Raw genomic sequence first — 15,830 nt, 5'->3', positions numbered from 1 at the left:
CCTGGGGGTGCTCCCCCCAACCCCCCCCGTGCCCCTGGGGGTGCTCCCCCCAGCCCCCCGGTGCCCCCCCCAGCCCCCCGGTGCCCCACCCCCTGCCCCGCGCCCCCCCGCCCACCCCCCTCCGTCCTCGCCGCTCCCCGGGGCTGCCGGGGCCCCCCCCCCGCTGCCAGGCGCTGGGGCAGTGCCCGGCCGCCTCGCCGCTCCCTCGTTATTTTTATCTTGTTTGATGGAATTCATCGCCTGGCACCTGCTGTGCTGCTGAGGTGCGCGTCCACGCCGCGGCCTGGAGGGGGGCCAGGCGCAGCCGGGGGGGCTGCCCGGGAGCGGACGCTGCGGCCCGGGGCTGGCTCCGGGCCCCGCTCCGCCCTCGCGCCTTCCCCGTGGAGCCGGCCGTGCTGCGGCACGGGGCAGCCCCTGAGCTGGCTCCGGGGCCCTGCGGCCGCTCAGCGCAGGTGGGTTCACCCCGCGCTCGGTGTGGGGCCGGCGGCCAAGGAGGGCTCTGTCCTCAGGTCCCCATCTGCGGCTGGCGCAGGCCCCCCCGTGCCACCAGAGGCAGCTGCTGGAGCCCCATCGCCCTGCTGTCCTCGCAGCTCCAGCGAGCAGTGCCCCTGCCCCAGCTGGGCGCAGCCCTCCCTGCCGGCCGTGCCATCGTCCAGCCGCTGTGCGCCCACTGCTCCGTGTGTGCTGCTCGACGCAGCCTCCCTCACCCTGCTGCCACTCCCTCGGCGTAGCGGAGCCGTGAACCAGGGCCACGCTGGGGAGGTTTTCTGGCAGCCGGTTGCGCTGGGGCATCCAGCAGCACCGGGAGCTGGGGCAGGCAGCGCTTCACCTCCTGCAGCCCGGGCTGGGGGCCAGGATGCCAGCAGAGCCCGGGCACGGCAGCAGCAGCACGTGCCCGCGGCGGTGACCTGCCTGTCCCTGCCTGCAGAGCGGCCCCGCGCCCCGCCGTGGCCACGCAGCCTCCAGCTGCCAGCAGCGAGGCCCATCGGGGCCGCCAGCGGCGTGGCCTCATTAGGCTTGGGTGTGCTCCAAGGCGCTCGGGGGCAGCAGCCAGGCGGCCCCAGGCCCCACGCTCGGCCTGGCCGCCAGCCACGGCCGCCTCCCGCCTGCCCCCAGCACCGGGCAGGCCAGCGGCTGCCTCCCAGAGGGAGCTGCGGGGTCAGCCCGGGGCTGGTCTCAGGTTTGGAGGGGCGCAGCGGGGACGTCCAGCCCCGGGCTGCAGCACCCTGCCTGGCCCCGGTGCTCCCTTGGGGTTAGGGTTAGGGTGCCCGGCCCTGATGGGGCCCAGCCTGGCCGCCTGCAGGCAGGGCTGGATGTGCCCCTGCCCCAGCGGCAGCGCGCCCTCGGTGCCTGGCCCCTCTGCGTGGGGTGGGTGCGTGGGGGCCTGGGGAGCAGTGCCCGTGGGCCGGCTGCGGGGAGGTGCTGGGGGTGCTGCTGTGCAGCAGCGCCTGCAGTGCTTGGGCTGGGCCCTGCTCTCTGAAAGAAAGGCTGCTGGGGCTGTCACAGGGAGGCCGTGGGGCCCCGGCACTCCCGGGGATGCTTCCTGGGGCTCTGCTGTCCCCGGCGCCCTCAGCCCGCCAGGGTGAGGAGCTGCGTGTGCAAACGGTCCCAGGTAGGGCTGGTCTGAGGGCAGCGGTGTCGGGCGCGGGGGAAGGATGCTGGGGCTGCTGGGGCTGGGGCCGTGAGCTCGCTGTGCCCTGGGTTTCCAAGAAGGGAGCAGAAACGCAGGGGGCTGGAGACCTGCCTGGGAACTGTCTCGCCAGGAGCATTAGGAGCAAGTGGGGAGCCCACAAAGGCTGGGGGAAGGAGCGCGGAGCCAAGGGAGTTGCGTCGAAGAGGTCAAGGGTGTGGGATAGGGCGGGAGCTGCCAAAAGCCCAGCGGGGCTGCACCCCGCAGAGCGCGCGGGGACACAGCAGCGGTCCTCACACCGATATGGAAACAAGGCGAGGGGCCGTGCCAGCGGCCGGGGAGCAGCGAGGACCCGGCCCCGGGCCTTGCACCGGGCAGGGCGGCGGTGGGGAGGGCAGGGAGAGCACCACCGGAGAGCAGCTTCCCGAGGGAGGGAACAGTCGGAGGCCTCGCGGGGCAGGGGCAGCACCCAGCCGGGCGCCCCGGGGCCCTGCCCTGCCCCTGAGCCGTGCTGGTCGCAGGGGCCCTCATGGGAGCCGGCGACGTGATCGCGCAGCAGCTGGTGGAGCGGCGGGGGCTGCGCGAGCACCACGGCAAACGCACCCTGAGGATGGTGGCGATCGGCTGCTGCTTCGTGGTGAGTGCCGTGCTGCGGGCCGGCCGCCCCGCGGGGCCCTGGGGTCCCACAGCCCGGACAGCGGGACGCGGCCCCTCACCCGCCTCTCGCAGGGCCCCGTTGTGGGTGGATGGTACAAGGTGCTGGACCGGCTCGTCCCGGGGGCCACGAAAGCCGTGGCCGTGAAGAAGATGGTCCTGGACCAGGTCAGTGCCACGTGGGCGAGGGACCCGCGCCGCAGGGCTGCAGCAGGACGGTGCCTCCACACGTCCGGGGCGTTCCCACCCTGCTCCAGGAGCCACAGCTTGGTGCAGCGCACCCTAGGCAGGGGCAGGTCAGCCCCACAGCCCCAGGTGTCTCTCGGATCACTGTTTTACCCCTTCCCCCGTGGCTGTTCAGAGCTACCTTGTCTGTGCTCTAAAGCAGGCACAGGAGGCTGGGCCGTGCTGTCCCCAGCGTCGCTGCTGCACCCAACTCTGGGCGAGGGGCCCGGAGGGGCCGGGTCCTGCCTCTCCCCTGAGGCTGGCACCAGCCCTGGTGAGGGCTGAGGCTGGCGGTGGGGCCACCCTTAGCCTGGCCTTGGATGCCTCCAGAAGCGTGGTGTCCCATCCCCTCCCTTACGGCTCTGTGCAGGGGGCAGCCCCCGGGAGCGGGGCGAGCTGGGGCTGTTCCCCAGTGCCCCGGGCAGAGGCGCGCAGGCAGCTCCGTGCCCAGCAGGGGCTGCCCTGTGCCAGTGCTGCTGGCAGGGCGCTGGTCCCTGCAGGGTCCTCAGCACTGGGCTCCGTCTCCTCTCTTACAGGGCGGGTTTGCACCGTGCTTCCTCGGATGCTTCCTCGCCATCACAGGGGCCGTGAACGGTCTGTCTGTGGAGGAAAACTGGTCCAAGATCCAGCAGGTACGTGTTGCTTCCCGAGCGGCGTGCGGCTGGGACGCCTCTCGGCTGCTCTGTCTGCGGTGGTGCCCTGGCACTGCTCCCTCCCAGCGCCGCGTGCCCCCAGCAGTGCCGCTGTGCCCCTGCCCTGATGGCCTGGGCCACGGCCCCTTGTTCCCCTGGGCACAGCCCAGAGCTGGCTCCTGCGGGTGCCCCGTGGCCAGGGTGGGGAGGTGGCCGCCCTGGCCACCATGGGGCACGGGGCTGGTCCTGCCAGGCTCAGCACGGTGTCCGGGGCCCCAGAGGCGAGGGGTGCTTGGTGCCCCCGGTCCCCCGGGTGTGGGCGCCGGGGCTGGATGCACTGCGGGGTGCCACGCGCTCCCTGCACGCCGTCCGGCCCTCCTGGCTGTGTCTGCAGAGCCATTACGGAGATGGCTCCCATTAGCAGCGATTGCTGGAAACCAGCGCACGAGCTGAGTCAGCGTGTCCGGAGGGTGAGTCACCAGCGCGCGGTGACCACCCGCTGCGGGACACGGCACGAGGGGGTGCTCGCCCATCTGCCGGGGGCGCAGCGCCGGTGCCCTGGCACGCAGGTGGCTGAGGGCCCCTACCCTGTGGGCTCTGGGCAGGGCCAGGCGCTGCGCTGGGCTGGGGCTCTGCCCGGGGCTGCCATCGCGCAGAGCACGTTACCTGCGTGGCTGCGCCTGCCCTGCCGGCCCGGCCCCTGGCGTGCAGGGCAGAGACCTCTCCCCGGCCCTTCTGCCCCCCCAGCCGTGCCTCAGGCAGCTCTTGCCGTGCACCTGCCTCGCCTCTGCTTGGTAAGGGGGCTGGGGCCTGAGCGTGCGGGGCTCTCAGTGCACGTGGTGGGCAATTCCCGCAAGCTGTGGCTCGCTGCTGGTGCTCCGCCCTAGGGGGGAGCTATGGGCTAGGGGACAGGCAGCGGTGGCTAGCAGCCACCTTCACCCACAGCTTGGGGCGCATCCATCCCTCCCCACATAGAGGAAGCGTCATCAGAGCATCCATCACCCCTGCGCCCGCTCTCCCCGTTCTGGGCTGCCGGCCAGTGCCGGGAGGAGGCCGGGCTCCCGGCTGAGTCATAGCCAGGCTGGGCAAGGGGACCGCTGCTGCTGCCGTGGGGCAGGGCTGCGGCACGTCCGCGGGGACAGCAGTGCACTGCGCTCCCAGGGTGGCCAGCCCGGTCATCCCAGCCCGGTCATCCCAGCTCCGTGCCCCTCTCCGTCCCTGCCCGCTGTGCCTGGGAAGATGCTCATGGGCTGCAGGGCTCAACTGGGGCTCATGGCAGGCCTGCGTGAAGCGGAGGAGGGAGCCGTGCCCCGGGCCTGCTGCAGCCGTCCTGGCTCCCTTCCTGCCCTCCTCATGCTCGTCCTGCCTCGCGCCTGCCCCGCGTCTCCTCCTGGGCAGAGTGGCGTGTGGCAGCCTGGCCACGGCCCCATGGTCCTCAGCTGCAGGATGGGCTCGTGGTGGGCACAGAGCAGTTGTGGCCACCCCCTTCCTGCCACCCCACTCGGCCCCATGCAGGCACGTCCCTTGGTACAGTACAGGGGAAGCGGGGAGCTGCCCGGTGCCCCCCTCGAGTAGGCACGGAGGTGGGGGGGTCAGAGCATGAGGGAACCCTGCATGGCGCCCTGCGGGCAGGGCTGCCGTGGCCGTGGGGTTGCTCTGCCCGCTCATGGCCTCCCTGTCTTTCCCAGGACTACGTGGATGCCCTGCTCACCAACTACTGTGTAAGTGCTGGCGCGAGGTGAAGGCCACCAGCGTGCCTCCCAGCCCCAGGTGCCGTGCTGGCTCTGCCCACCAGCGGGGCAGCAGGGCTGGGCTCCTCCGTGTCCCCAGTGGCCACCCTGTGCCCTGCCTGCGGGCTGCCGTGGGCTCAGGTGAATGCCCTGAGCACGGGCAGAGGCTGGCGGAGGGGGGCGTGGGGCTGGTGGCGCCCGGCCACGGCTGCTCACCACCGCTCCTCCTCCTCCTCTGCCCAGATCTGGCCACCGGTGCAGATTGCCAACTTCTACTTCGTCCCTCTGAGCCACAGGTAGGAGCGCAGCCACGGCCCCGCCTCCCGGTCCCTGCGGCCGTGGCTGTTGATCCCATCCCTTCTGCCCACAGGCTGGCGGTTGTCCAGTGCGTGGCCATTGTCTGGAACTGCTACCTCTCCTGGAAAGCAAATCGGGTGTGAGGGGAGAGGCTGTGTCCCGGGGCTGCCCCCGCTCCCTGTCTGCCTCCTGAGCACATCACCTCCAGGCTTTGACGTGGGGGCCACGGATGGGGCTGGGGCGTGCAGGGCACTGTCCCCGCTCTCTTTATGGGACCCCTGCTGCCTGCTGTGGCCGTTGCTGCTGCTCCTGGGGGGAGCAGGTTTGGCAGGGGCTGGGGGCTGCTCCAGGGGGCCGTGCGGGGCTCTGCCCGTTGCTGCATTCCCCCATCCGTGCTCCCTGCTCTGCCCAGCCCTGCCCCGCACCTGGGGTGTTTCTCCCTGGGGGCGGCTCTGTCCTTTTCCAGTGGGCTGCTGGGGAAGGATGAGGGCTGGGAGCAGCAGCGGCCTGGTCCAGACCCCGGTGTGCAGCACCACGGCTGGGGCATGGCTCTGCTCCGTGCTGCCCGGCCCCAGCCCGTCTGTCCAAGCAGCCACAGGCCCCGGCAGCCACTGCTGTTCTCCAGCTACACCTCCAGTGGGAACGGGATTTCTGTGTAGCTCTACTCCTGACAGCCGGAGCACCCAATAAACGGCGCTGTTCCCAGCCGATCCTTGTGACGTTTGGGTTTGTGGTGGGCCCCTCATCCCTCTGTCCCTCCAAGTAAGGCTTTGTCCTTGCAGAAGTGGTTTCAGATCAGGTCGTTCGGTGCTTGCAGGGCCCCTGACAACGCCGCCCTCCCCCCGTGAGGTGCCACCGGTCGGGCTGCGCTGCAGGACAGGCTGAGCTGCACGGTGGAGGCACAAGCCTTGTGCATGCAACCATCCACGATCCTCGTGGGTTTTGCAGATACACGATGCATTGGAAGGTGTGGGGAGGGCACGTGCCAAATGAGAGGGTGCAGGAAGGGTTTGGGGGAGAGCTGGAGCTGGGGCAGTGACGGGGCTGCATCCACACCTGGCTTGTCTGAGACGAGCCCGCTTGTCTGGGCAGCGAGGAGCCCCACGGCGCTGCAGCCTGCCTGCGCTGCTGCCTCCTGGGGACACATGCCTGTGCCCATCCTACGTCACGCAGTGACCAGCACGGTCTGGCTTGCAGTTGACCTGCCTGGCCTCCCCCGGGCACATCCCACCTGGGGTCTCTGGGAGCAGAGCTGATGGGGACATGGCAGGGAACCTTGCCCCATGCTGCAGCCCCAGCCCCTCGGCGGCGCTGCCTCAGCCCAGAGCGGCTGGACGAGGCTGCCGCTTGCAGACTGAGCCTTGCACAGCTGCATCTGGGGGCCCAGGAAGGACCCGGTGTGTTGGCAGGGAGCAAGCTATGAGCATGGCACAAGTGGGGGCGGCTGTCCCTGGGAGCAGCCACCCCACGGTTCTGGGGCTGCTGGGGACATGGGGGACCCAGCTCAGCCCCTGCTGAGGGTCGAGCCACAGGGAGGCAGCGCCAAGTTCCGGCCGTCTCACCAGGTGCCCATCGCTGATGCTGCCTCGCCACGCACAGGGCTGCACAGCAGCACCGTGTGGGACGCGCTGGGCCCCGGCCCGGCTGCGAGGATCCTGCGGGCAGCGGCGTGGCACACCGGCAGCCACCTCACCGCTTGGCAGCGCGACCCGTGCCCGGAGCTGGAACATCCTGCACGCAGCAGCCGCGCCGTGGGCTCGCGGTGCCTCGGCGCTATGAGTCACAGCTACTTGGCCACCGGCTCGTCCTCCGGCTTCGGGCTGTCTGCAGCGCTTGGCCCGCGGCGTGCAGCGTGCCGGGACCCCAGCGCCCGCCAGCGCTGCCAGCGGCACGGTGCCACCGGCCGCCGCCCACAGCCCGGCCACGCGTGCCCGCCCGGCACTGGCGGGTGCCGGTGGCGTAGATTTGCCCCCCTAGCCCCGCACCCCCCCGGCGCCCCCGGTGTCCCCGAGGAGCTGCTGCTGTCCCGGACACCGCCCGCGGGTCGGCCCGCTGTGGCCCCGGGCTCCTCGCCCGCCCCGGTGCCCCGGTGCCCGGGCCCAGCCCGCGCTGTCCCCGCCGCCGCCGTCCTTCAGCACCGCGGACAGCGGCACCGGGCTGGGGGAACGGCGGGAGGCGGACGGGGGACCGGGAGCTGTACCGGGGGCCGGGAGGCGGCGCGCCCGACGGGTGCCGGTTAGGGTTAGGGTTAAGGTTAGGGTTCCGGGGTCACGGACCCCGGGCCAGGGACCGCTGAGAGCTGGGCCTGACCGCCGCCGGCGCCCCGCTCCCGGGCTCCCCGCTCCCCGCCACCGGCCCGGTGCCCCTCCCGCCCCCGCCCCCCTCCGGTCTGTGCGTGCCCGGTGCTGACGTCAGCCCCAGCTCCGGGACCTATATAAACCCCGGCCGCGCCGCCGGCTCAGCCCCCGCGGGACCGATCGCGCTCCACCGGCAGCGCAGCGGCAGGAGACCGGGGACAGCGCACCGGGTACGGGACGGTGCACGGGGCGGGGGACGGTGCGCGGCACAGGAGCAGCGCACCGGGGACGGGACGGGGCGGGGGTGCGGGGCAATGCACGGGGCGGCGCACGGGGCGCGGGACGGGGCGCGGGGCGGTGCAGGAGCTGGGCAGGGGACGGATCCCGGCGAGCCGGTCCCCGCACTGCCGGTTGCGAGGCTCCCCTCGGGTCCCCCGGTTCCCGGAGCCGCCCCGGCCGCCCCGGGGCTCCCGGCCCGCGCTGAGCCCCCCGGCCCCGCAGGTGCGGACGGAGCCGAGGATGCGACGGGCGCTGCTCACCCTCCTGCTGCTGCTCGCCCGCCCGCCGCCCGCCGCCGCCCGCCCCGCGCGCCCCGACGGCACCGTCCCGGGGGCCGCCGCGGGGGCCGGGGCCGGGGCCGAGGCGCGGGACCGCCCGGTGTGGCCGCCGCTGGCGCTGCCGCCCCCGGAGCCGTGGCGGGCGCGGCGGGACGAGCCGCCGCCGCTCTCCATCGACCTCACCTTCCACATCCTGCGGCACCTCCTGCTGCTCGCCCGCGCCCAGAGCCAGCGCGCCCAGGCCGACAGCAACCGCCTCATCCTCGACGCCGTGGGCCGCTGAGCACTGCGCCGGCACCGGGACTGCCACCGGGACTGCCACCGGCACCGGCACCAGGCCCGCTGCGCCCGCCTCGGCCTCCGCTCCGGGGCGCGTGGGTGCGGTGCCGGCCCCAGCACGGCCCCGGACAGGCCCGCATGTGCTGTTTGGCCGGCACCGATTTTGTAATAAAACGTGGTGGAAACCCGAGGCTGAGCGAGTGCAGGACGGGGGGGCTCTGCCCGGGGCTCACCGGGACCGGGGGGGTGGGGGGGCTCGGGGCAGGTGGCGCTAAGCAGACAGGGCCTGAGACAGGGGCTGTGCATCACGGTGCCCCGCTGGGGGGGGGATGTGCCATGCCCACGGGGGACGGGACGGGACGGGATGGGACGGGACGGGACAGGACGGGACACTCACAGACCCTGAGACGTGAGGGAGCCGTGGGAGCAGGGGGTGCCTCGTGGCCAGCAAGCAGGGCACGGGGGTGCAGCGCCCACATGCAGGTGGCTGGCGATGTGTGCAGGGTGGGGGTTCCAGCTCTGTGGGCAGCAACACCACTGAGCCACTGTCAGAGCTCTGCAGTGGGACAGCTCCCAGGGCTGGGCGCCGTGACCGATGGACACGGGCCTGTCAGGAGGAGCATGGCTTCCCCACGCAGGAACATCCCTGTGCGGGGGGGAGACACAGTGCTGGTGGGAGCTGGCAGGCTGGGACTGGAGCAGAGGACAGGGAGGTGTCCTGGTGGAGCGTGTTTCAGGTGCCCCAGTGATAAGGAGGACATGGACGAAATGTTCCTGAGACAACTGGGAGAAGGTTTGGTATCCTCATGGGCGATGCTGGTCCCCATGACCAGCAACTGCAAGTGTGATCTCTGGATGGCTGAGGTGGGAAAGGGCCTCTGGAGATCATCTGCTCCAAATGCCTGTCCAGAACAGAGTCAGCCAAAACAAGTTGCTCAGGGCCATGTCCATCAGGGCTTTGAAACAGGAAATTCCATCTGGCCATAGGAAAACCAGAACTAGAGAACTGTACTGGGGGGGGGGGGGGTAGAGAGAAAGAAAGAAAACTGTACTGGATGAGGTTTCCCAGAGACGTTGTGGTGTCTCGGACCCTGAAGACATTCCAAGCCAGACTGACTGCAGTCCTGGGCAGGCTGCTCCAGCTGGCCTTGTCTCCAGATGATCTCCAGTGATCCCTTCACAGATTCACTGATTATCTCCCCAGTGGAGGTAGGAGCACAGGATCACAGAATATCCTGAGTTGGAAGGGACCCACACAGATCATCGAGTCCAACTCCTGGCTCCAGGACCACCCCAAAACCAGACCCTATGTCTGAGAGCGTTGTCCAAATGCTCTGTGAACTCTGGCAGCTCGGTGCCATGACCACATCCCTGGGCAGCCTGTCCCAGTGCCCGACCACCTCTGGGTGCAGACCCTTTCCCTCACACCCAGCCTGACCCTCCCCTGTCCCAGCTCCATGCCGTCCCCTCGGGTCCTGTCGCTGTCCCCAGAGAGCAGAGCTCAGCGCCTGCCCCTCCGCTCCCCTCGTGAGGGAGCTGCAGGCCGCCATGAGGCCTCCCCTCGGCCTGCTCTGCTTTGGGCTGAACAAACCGAGGGACCTCAGCCGCTCCTCACACGTCTTCCCCTCCAGACCCTTCATCACCTTCAGAGCCCTCCTTTGGCCACTCTAATAGTTTTATGTCCTTTTTATACTGTGGCACCCAAGCTGCACTCAGCGCTTGAGGTGAGGCCACACCAGCACAGAACGGAGCGGGACGCTCCTGTCCCTCCTAGCGGGCCATGCCCAAGGCACCCCGCAGTGCAGCTCAGCCTCCTGGGTGCCGGGCACACTGCTGGCCCTTGGTCAGCTCGCTGGCCTCCAGAAACCCCAGGTCCCTTTCTGCAGGGCTGCTCTGCAGCCTCTCATCCCCCCAGCTGTGCTTGCAGCCATGGTTGCCCCTTCCCAGGTGCGGAATCCGGCTCTCGCTCTTGTTAAGCTCCATGTTGTTGGTGATTGCTCAGCCCCCCCCATTTGTCAAGCTCTCGCTGCATCGCTCTGCCCCTCTGCCCTCAGCGAGTCAACAGCTCCTCCCAGTTTAGTGTCAGCTGAAAACTTACTTAGTATGCATTTGAGTCCTGAATCCAAGTCATTTATGAAAACATTAAAAGAACTGTCCCTGAGATGGGGACCCCCACTGGTGACTGGCTGCAAGCCTGATGTACCCCCCATTAACTACAGCCCTCTGAGCCCGATGTCAAACCCCCTCTGGGCAGCTTGTTCTAGACAACCTGTTTTGCCATCCTCACCAAAAAAGCTTTTTCATATGTTTCAGTGAATTTCCTGTGTCCCAGTTTGTGCAGTGAAGTGGCCACCCCTCCACAGCTGCACGAGCCCCGATGCCCCCTCCCCTCTGCCCGGTGGTCCTGGGGGTCCCACCCTCACCTGCTGGCACAGCCCCAGGCACCTCCCCAGCACTCGTCCCTGGCTCCTCTGGGGCCGTTCCCTGCCGCAGCCCATCGGCCGCTCACCCCACTGGGACACGCAGGGGACGCGCCACTGCAGCACCCGGGCTGCGTCTCCTGGGCCTGGTGCATGCGAGGCACTCGCGGGCAGGCAGGGGCCTGAGGCTCTGCCTTCTCCAGTCCCCTGGTAGCTGGTTGAGAATGGCAGTCAGACCCCACGTTACCTCCTCTTCTCCTAGCTGCACAAACCTAGCTTCCTCAGTCTTCCTCGTCTGCCATACTGCAGCCCCTAGCCAGCTCAGCGGTCCCTGGGGCTGTGCGTGGGTGCCCATGTCTGCTGGCACTGGGGGTCCCAGCCTGCACGGCCGGCCAGCCGCGCTCCTGCTGCGGTGCATCCAGCGCTGTCCCCGGGCAGGTGCAGGGTGGGTGACGGCCGGAGGCGTCCCTCTGGTATCCCACCCCCAGGGGACCAGATCAGCCCCACGAGGAGCCCCTGTCCCTGTGCATCATCTGTTGCACCAGCCGTGACGTGGGGCTGGGTGACGCAGCCCAGTGCTGTCACAGCCCCCCCGGGCAGCCCCTGGCAGGCGGGTGGGGGGACTCAGTCCCCGACCTGGCGCTAATTGCAGTGCTGCCGGCCGGCTGTGTGTTCAGCCAGCTCATCCCAGCACTGTTTGTTCGGTGCACCCAGGGGACGGTGCTGCGAGACAGCGTCCGCCCCAGCAGGCTGGGGGGGCCTGCATGGGCAGCTCAGCAGGGGGGGCAGCCGTGGGTCCTCACCCCCTGGGCAGGGGGCTGCAGGCAGAGCCAAGCCCTGCATGCAGTGGGGCTGGGCAGGGGCGAAACTCCTGGCTGCAGCCCAGCCCCATGCTGCCATAGTTGTGTTGCACTGGGGCTCCCGGGGGGCACAGCCCCTCACAGGGGGGTCTCGGGTGCCCCTGTAGCTGCTCAGGCCCGTGCACCGCTTGGGGTGGTGGGGCCAGGCCGCTGTGGGGCTGGCACAGAGCCATGTGGGGCTGACAGCCCCTGCGCCCACCCCAGCCCCGCACACGGCACTGAAGACAGCGTTCTCATACACAGTTTAATGATTGATGGGGCAGCTCCAGTAGTGGGGACTTGCAGCAGTAGGGCTGTGGCTCACCAAGAGGCGCCAGGGGCAGGGATGAGCTCTTTGGTGCTGAAGCTGCCCCACGGCACCAGCTCAGTGCTGACCTGTGCAGGAGAACAGCCTCAGCACTGTACCTGGAAAGGTGTGGACCACCCAACCTGCCCCCCCCCCCCCCAGCCCTGTCCCTCTTCCATCTGTGCTCAGGCGGTGCCTCCTCTGCCCACAGCACCCCACAGCCTGTCCCTGTCCCCTGCTCCACACTAGCCTTGGTCCCGGGGAGGGTCTCACCATGGGGAGAGCTTGCTGGCTTCTGCCTCGGCCCCACATCTGTGGAGGGAAAGTGGGTGACAAGCTGGAGGCAGGGACACCCTGCCACCCTGCAGGACCTGCTCAGCCATGCACAGGCCACATCTCAGCCACACGGACACCACAGTGTCCTCAGCATGGCACAGAACCCATGCACAGTCAGGGCAGCCCCCTCGGGCCTCACTGCCCCGCAGCCCCAGGGCCAAGCACAGCCTGGCACAGCACAGCCTGGCACGGCACGGCGCAGAGAGAACTCACCCTCTGCAGCCTCGGGTGCCTCCAGGCTGTCCAGCCGGTCCTCATCCGCCGCAGCCTCACTGCCCTCCGTGGGGCCGTCCCCCTCATCCTCTCCCAGTGGCTCTGTGGGGCAGGGGCGCACTCAGCCCGGGGCCCTCCCTCCCCGTGGCGTGAGCAGCACAGGAACACCGCGCTGGTGCAACGGGGGCAGCCCGGCCCTTGTGCATGATGCAGCAGCCCATGCATCGGGGGGTGCGTGGGGCAGTGCCTGAGGCATCCCCATGCGTGTACAGGAGGGGACATCCCCACAAAGGGCTCCAGGTGCCAAGGAGCAGGGCTCTGCCCAGGACAGTCCCACGCATCTCCCCCAGGCTGTGCTTGTCCCGCTGCTGTCACCTGTCTGGAACTCGATGGTCCTCAGCATCTCTGCCACATAGTCCACATTGATGGAGAAGTGGTCCATGTTCTCGTAGCCAGGCTCCGGGCGGCTGCTCATCGACACCTTGGACATGTCTGTGATCCTGCAGGGCAGACGGATGCCCTCGGGAGCTGCCAGGCTCCGGCAGCCACAGCCACCTGCCTGGCCACTGCTCCATCCCCTCAGCCCCCAGCCCTGTGCCCCCAGCCCCACTCACTTTTTCAGGAGCTCCTTGGAGTGCTGTGGAGGGAAGCAGGGGGCCATCAGTGTCGCTGGAGCAATGGCATCAGGGACCCCAGCAAGCAGGTGCCACCCCCTCCAGCCCCCAGGTTCTTTCATGTGACCGCAGCACCCTCAGCACAGCTGTGAGAGGCAGCCCCAGCCCCGCAGAGGATCCTGGCCCCACGGGTCCACCACCCAGCCTAGGGGCAGTCCCAACCCCCTAGTGAGTCCTGGACCTAGCTCCCCTGGCACAGCCCAACACCCCAAGGGCCCCTTTTGCCCACAGACCTGCAGATACACGGCCATCTGGGGCTCCTCCATGGCCTGGATGGCTGTCTCCACCAGCTTGGAGGAAGCCTCCAGGTGGTCACCGTACTGGCGGATGAGGCCCCGCACACGCTGCACTTTCTCCTCCTGCTCCCGCGCGATGCTCTGCAGCAGCTCCTTCTTCCGCTCCTCCAGGATGCTGTACAGCGAGTCGAAGCGCAGCCCCAGGTGCTGTTTCTGCCGCCGACCGTTCTCCTGCAGGACTGCTAGGCTCAGGGGGCTGCCCTGCTCCTGCCTCGTCCCCATCCCCAGGGCTGCGTGGGGCACCCGGGAACATCCCCTGGTTCCTTGGGCCCTCTGCCTTGGGGAGTCCCAGGGTGACTTGCAGGTGCTGCTGCTCATGAGGGAATTCCCCTCCCGAGACCGTGCCTCCAGCGCAGGCGTGCTGCTGCCCTGGGGCATCCTGGTGGGGCTGGGGGTAAGGGACAGAGCTGGGCAGAGCCCAGAGCATGGGGTTGCTGTGTGTGTAGGGCGAGCACATGCAAGGGGCAGAGCCCGCAGGCTGTGCCGCCCCGGCCCCCACCTCAATGGTCCGGCAGATCTCCTCCATCTGGGTGATGATGGCCTGGATGCGGTCGTTCCCCGCCACCAGCATGGCAATGCCATCGCTGAGCTCGCTCTGGGGTGAGACCGGCATGAGGGCCAGAGCGGGAGGCAGCACCTGGGCCCCTCGTCGGCCCCCGCCAGGGCCACCCACCTTCTGGCGCTGGTAGACCGCAGGCAGCGGCGCAACCTCGCAGTCCTTGTGCGCCCCGAAGACCTTGCAGAGGGAGCAGGTGGGCGCCTCGCAGCGCAGGCAGTAGATGTTGATCCGCTCGTCCTCGTGCTCCTCGCACATCAGGTGCTGCTCCGCCTTGGCGTGCAGGGGCCTGCGGGAGGGGCCGCTGCCCACCGGGCCCCCACGGGCACCTCTGCCCCGCTGCCCCCGGCCCCGCACGGCCCCGTTCTGCCCCCGGCCCTGTGCCCGCCTGCAGAACCGCCCCCCCGGCTGCCTTTCGCCCACGAGGCTCGCTCCCCCCGTGGCCCCGCAGTGTCCCGCGCGGGCTCCCCCCGCAACCCCTCCGCCCTCCCGGTGCCGCCCCCCTCTCCCCGCGCGGGGGCCGCCCCCCGCCGCACCTGGCCGACTCCTGCTTGTAGATGTCGATGATGTTCTCCACCAGCAGGTTCCGCTGCAGCCCGTACACCCCGTGCCGGTCCAGCACCACCTCGTGGCGGCACGACGGGCACCGGAACCGGCCGCCCGACGGCACCGCGCTGGAGCCCCGCGACTGCCACAGCGGGTTGGAGGCCTGCGGGCGGGGGGGTCACGGCCCCGCTCCGGACGCCGGGAGCCCCGCGGGGAGGCCCCGGCCCGGGCACGGCGCCCCCCGGCCCCGGCAGCCCCCCCGCCCCCACCTCCCCCGGCCCCGTCCGAGCCCCCCGGCCCGATCCCGGCCGCGCCGCGCCCCGCGGCCCCGGCTCCGGCCCCGGCAGCACCTGGAAGACGTCGTTGGCGCACTTGCGGCAGAGGTTGTGCTGGCAGGGCAGGATGACCACGGGCTTGGTGAACATCTCCAGGCAGATGGGGCAGATGAGCTGCTTCTCCAGGCTCTCCATGCTCCGCGCCTCCGCCAGCAGCGGCTTCAGCCCCACCGCGAAGTTCATCGCCGCGGTCCCGGCCCGGCCCGGCCCGGCTCGGCTCGGCTCCGCACCCCTCGGCCCCGCTGCCCGCTCTGCCCCGGCCCGGCCCCGCCGCCGCCGCGGCTCCGCTGAGCTCGGCGCTAATTTTAGCCGCCCCCGCCCCGCCGGGGCCGCCGCAGCTGTCGGCGGCGTCGGGTGACACTGAGTCACGGTCGGCCCCGCGCCCCCCGCCCCGACACCGGGATCCGCCGCGGGGGGCGCGCCCGGGGCGCCCCCGTCCCCGTCCGGGCAGGGCCTCGGGGCTGCGCCCCCCCGGCAGCTCGGTGTCCCCGGGACCGGGGCGGCGGGGAAGCCGCTCCCGGAGCCCCCCCGCCCCGCGGGACCCCTCGCAGGAAGGGGGCTGGGGCCTGCGCTGCGGAGCCGGGGAGCACGATGCCGCCCGCTGCCAGGCCCCGGCCGGGGGGGGCAAGCGGAGCTGAGCCGGGGTCGCCCGGGCCCCGCAAACCCGAGCACCGACGTGGCAGCGCGCCCAGCAAGGCCGGTGCCAGGAGCGGCCTGGCCACTCGGCTATATTTAGGGGGTGAGGCAGGGCCCGCACGGCTGCGGGTGGGGGCTGCAGGCTGTGAAGGGAGGGTTGGGGGCCCCCCGGGCCCCCCCGTCCCTCTCCCCCCCTCAGCAGAGCCACTGCTCCCCAGAGCCAGGGCAGGAGCGTGGCCAGGCACCCGGCCACCTGCCCGCGTGGGGCACGGGGCCGCAGGGCAGGAAAAGCACAGCTCTGCGGGAGCCGGCTGCCACAGGCAGCCCCGGGCAGGTGACAGGAGAGACTGAGTCACCCGGGTGAGAGCAGC

General features: G+C 70.5%; 3 protein-coding genes across 10 annotated transcripts; 2 read left to right on the top strand and 1 right to left on the bottom strand.

Annotated features, from left to right (window-relative positions):
• The first annotated feature begins 2,025 nt into the window (after window positions 1–2,025).
• Window positions 2,026–5,878, top strand: MPV17 (mitochondrial inner membrane protein MPV17). Its single transcript, XM_080584297.1, has 6 exons — window positions 2,026–2,267; window positions 2,360–2,452; window positions 3,046–3,141; window positions 4,830–4,862; window positions 5,115–5,167; window positions 5,242–5,878. The coding sequence occupies exons 1-6, from the start codon at window positions 2,160–2,162 to the stop codon at window positions 5,309–5,311; spliced, it is 453 nt and encodes a 150-aa protein (XP_080440423.1). The 5' UTR covers window positions 2,026–2,159; the 3' UTR covers window positions 5,312–5,878.
• A 1,383-nt stretch (window positions 5,879–7,261) lies between these two features.
• UCN (urocortin) lies at window positions 7,262–9,157 on the top strand. The gene is made up of 2 exons (XM_080588619.1): window positions 7,262–7,695; window positions 7,967–9,157. The coding sequence occupies exon 2, from the start codon at window positions 7,985–7,987 to the stop codon at window positions 8,303–8,305; it is 321 nt and encodes a 106-aa protein (XP_080444745.1). The 5' UTR covers window positions 7,262–7,695; window positions 7,967–7,984; the 3' UTR covers window positions 8,306–9,157.
• A 2,654-nt stretch (window positions 9,158–11,811) lies between these two features.
• On the bottom strand, window positions 11,812–15,118 carry TRIM54 (tripartite motif containing 54). 8 transcript variants are annotated; one of them, XM_080584261.1, is made up of 10 exons: window positions 14,839–15,112; window positions 14,479–14,651; window positions 14,060–14,231; window positions 13,886–13,981; window positions 13,324–13,557; window positions 13,031–13,053; window positions 12,792–12,916; window positions 12,417–12,518; window positions 12,118–12,179; window positions 11,812–11,956 (listed from the first exon to the last, which is right to left on the bottom strand). In XM_080584261.1, exons 1-10 carry the CDS (start codon window positions 15,004–15,006, stop codon window positions 11,882–11,884), a joined length of 1,230 nt encoding a protein of 409 aa, XP_080440387.1. In that variant the 5' UTR covers window positions 15,007–15,112; the 3' UTR covers window positions 11,812–11,881. The 8 variants fall into 8 exon arrangements, with proteins under 8 accessions (XP_080440387.1, XP_080440393.1, XP_080440386.1 ...); XM_080584267.1 differs by having other exon boundaries at window positions 12,141–12,179; window positions 14,839–15,111; XM_080584260.1 differs by having other exon boundaries at window positions 13,886–14,231; window positions 14,839–15,115.
• Window positions 15,119–15,830: the final 712 nt, after the last annotated feature.

This window comes from Anser brachyrhynchus, assembly GCF_964034855.1.
Source record: "Anser brachyrhynchus genome assembly, chromosome: 3".
Classification (NCBI taxonomy): Eukaryota; Metazoa; Chordata; class Aves; order Anseriformes; family Anatidae; genus Anser; species Anser brachyrhynchus.
This window is presented reverse-complemented; position numbering and strand designations above follow the sequence as displayed.

What these genes read in the sequence shown, in the direction of transcription:
- MPV17 (XM_080584297.1), top strand. Translation starts at nt 2,160, where the DNA reads ATGGGAGCCGGCGACGTGATCGCGCAGCAGCTGGTGGAGCGGCGGGGG. An exon ending in CGATCGGCTGCTGCTTCGTG is followed by an intron (nt 2,268 to 2,359) that starts GTGAGTGCCGTG and finishes CGCCTCTCGCAG; the next exon opens with GGCCCCGTTGTGGGTGGATG. An exon ending in ACTGGTCCAAGATCCAGCAG is followed by an intron (nt 3,142 to 4,829) that starts GTACGTGTTGCT and finishes TGTCTTTCCCAG; the next exon opens with GACTACGTGGATGCCCTGCT.
- UCN (XM_080588619.1), top strand. Translation starts at nt 7,985, where the DNA reads ATGCGACGGGCGCTGCTCACCCTCCTGCTGCTGCTCGCCCGCCCGCCG.
- TRIM54 (XM_080584260.1), bottom strand. Translation starts at nt 15,006, where the DNA reads ATGAACTTCGCGGTGGGGCTGAAGCCGCTGCTGGCGGAGGCGCGGAGC. An exon ending in TCCAAGGAGCTCCTGAAAAA is followed by an intron (nt 12,917 to 13,030) that starts GTGAGTGGGGCT and finishes TCTGCCCTGCAG; the next exon opens with GATCACAGACATGTCCAAGG. An exon ending in AGACCCTCCCCGGGACCAAG is followed by an intron (nt 11,957 to 12,117) that starts GCTAGTGTGGAG and finishes TCTCCTGCACAG; the next exon opens with GTCAGCACTGAGCTGGTGCC.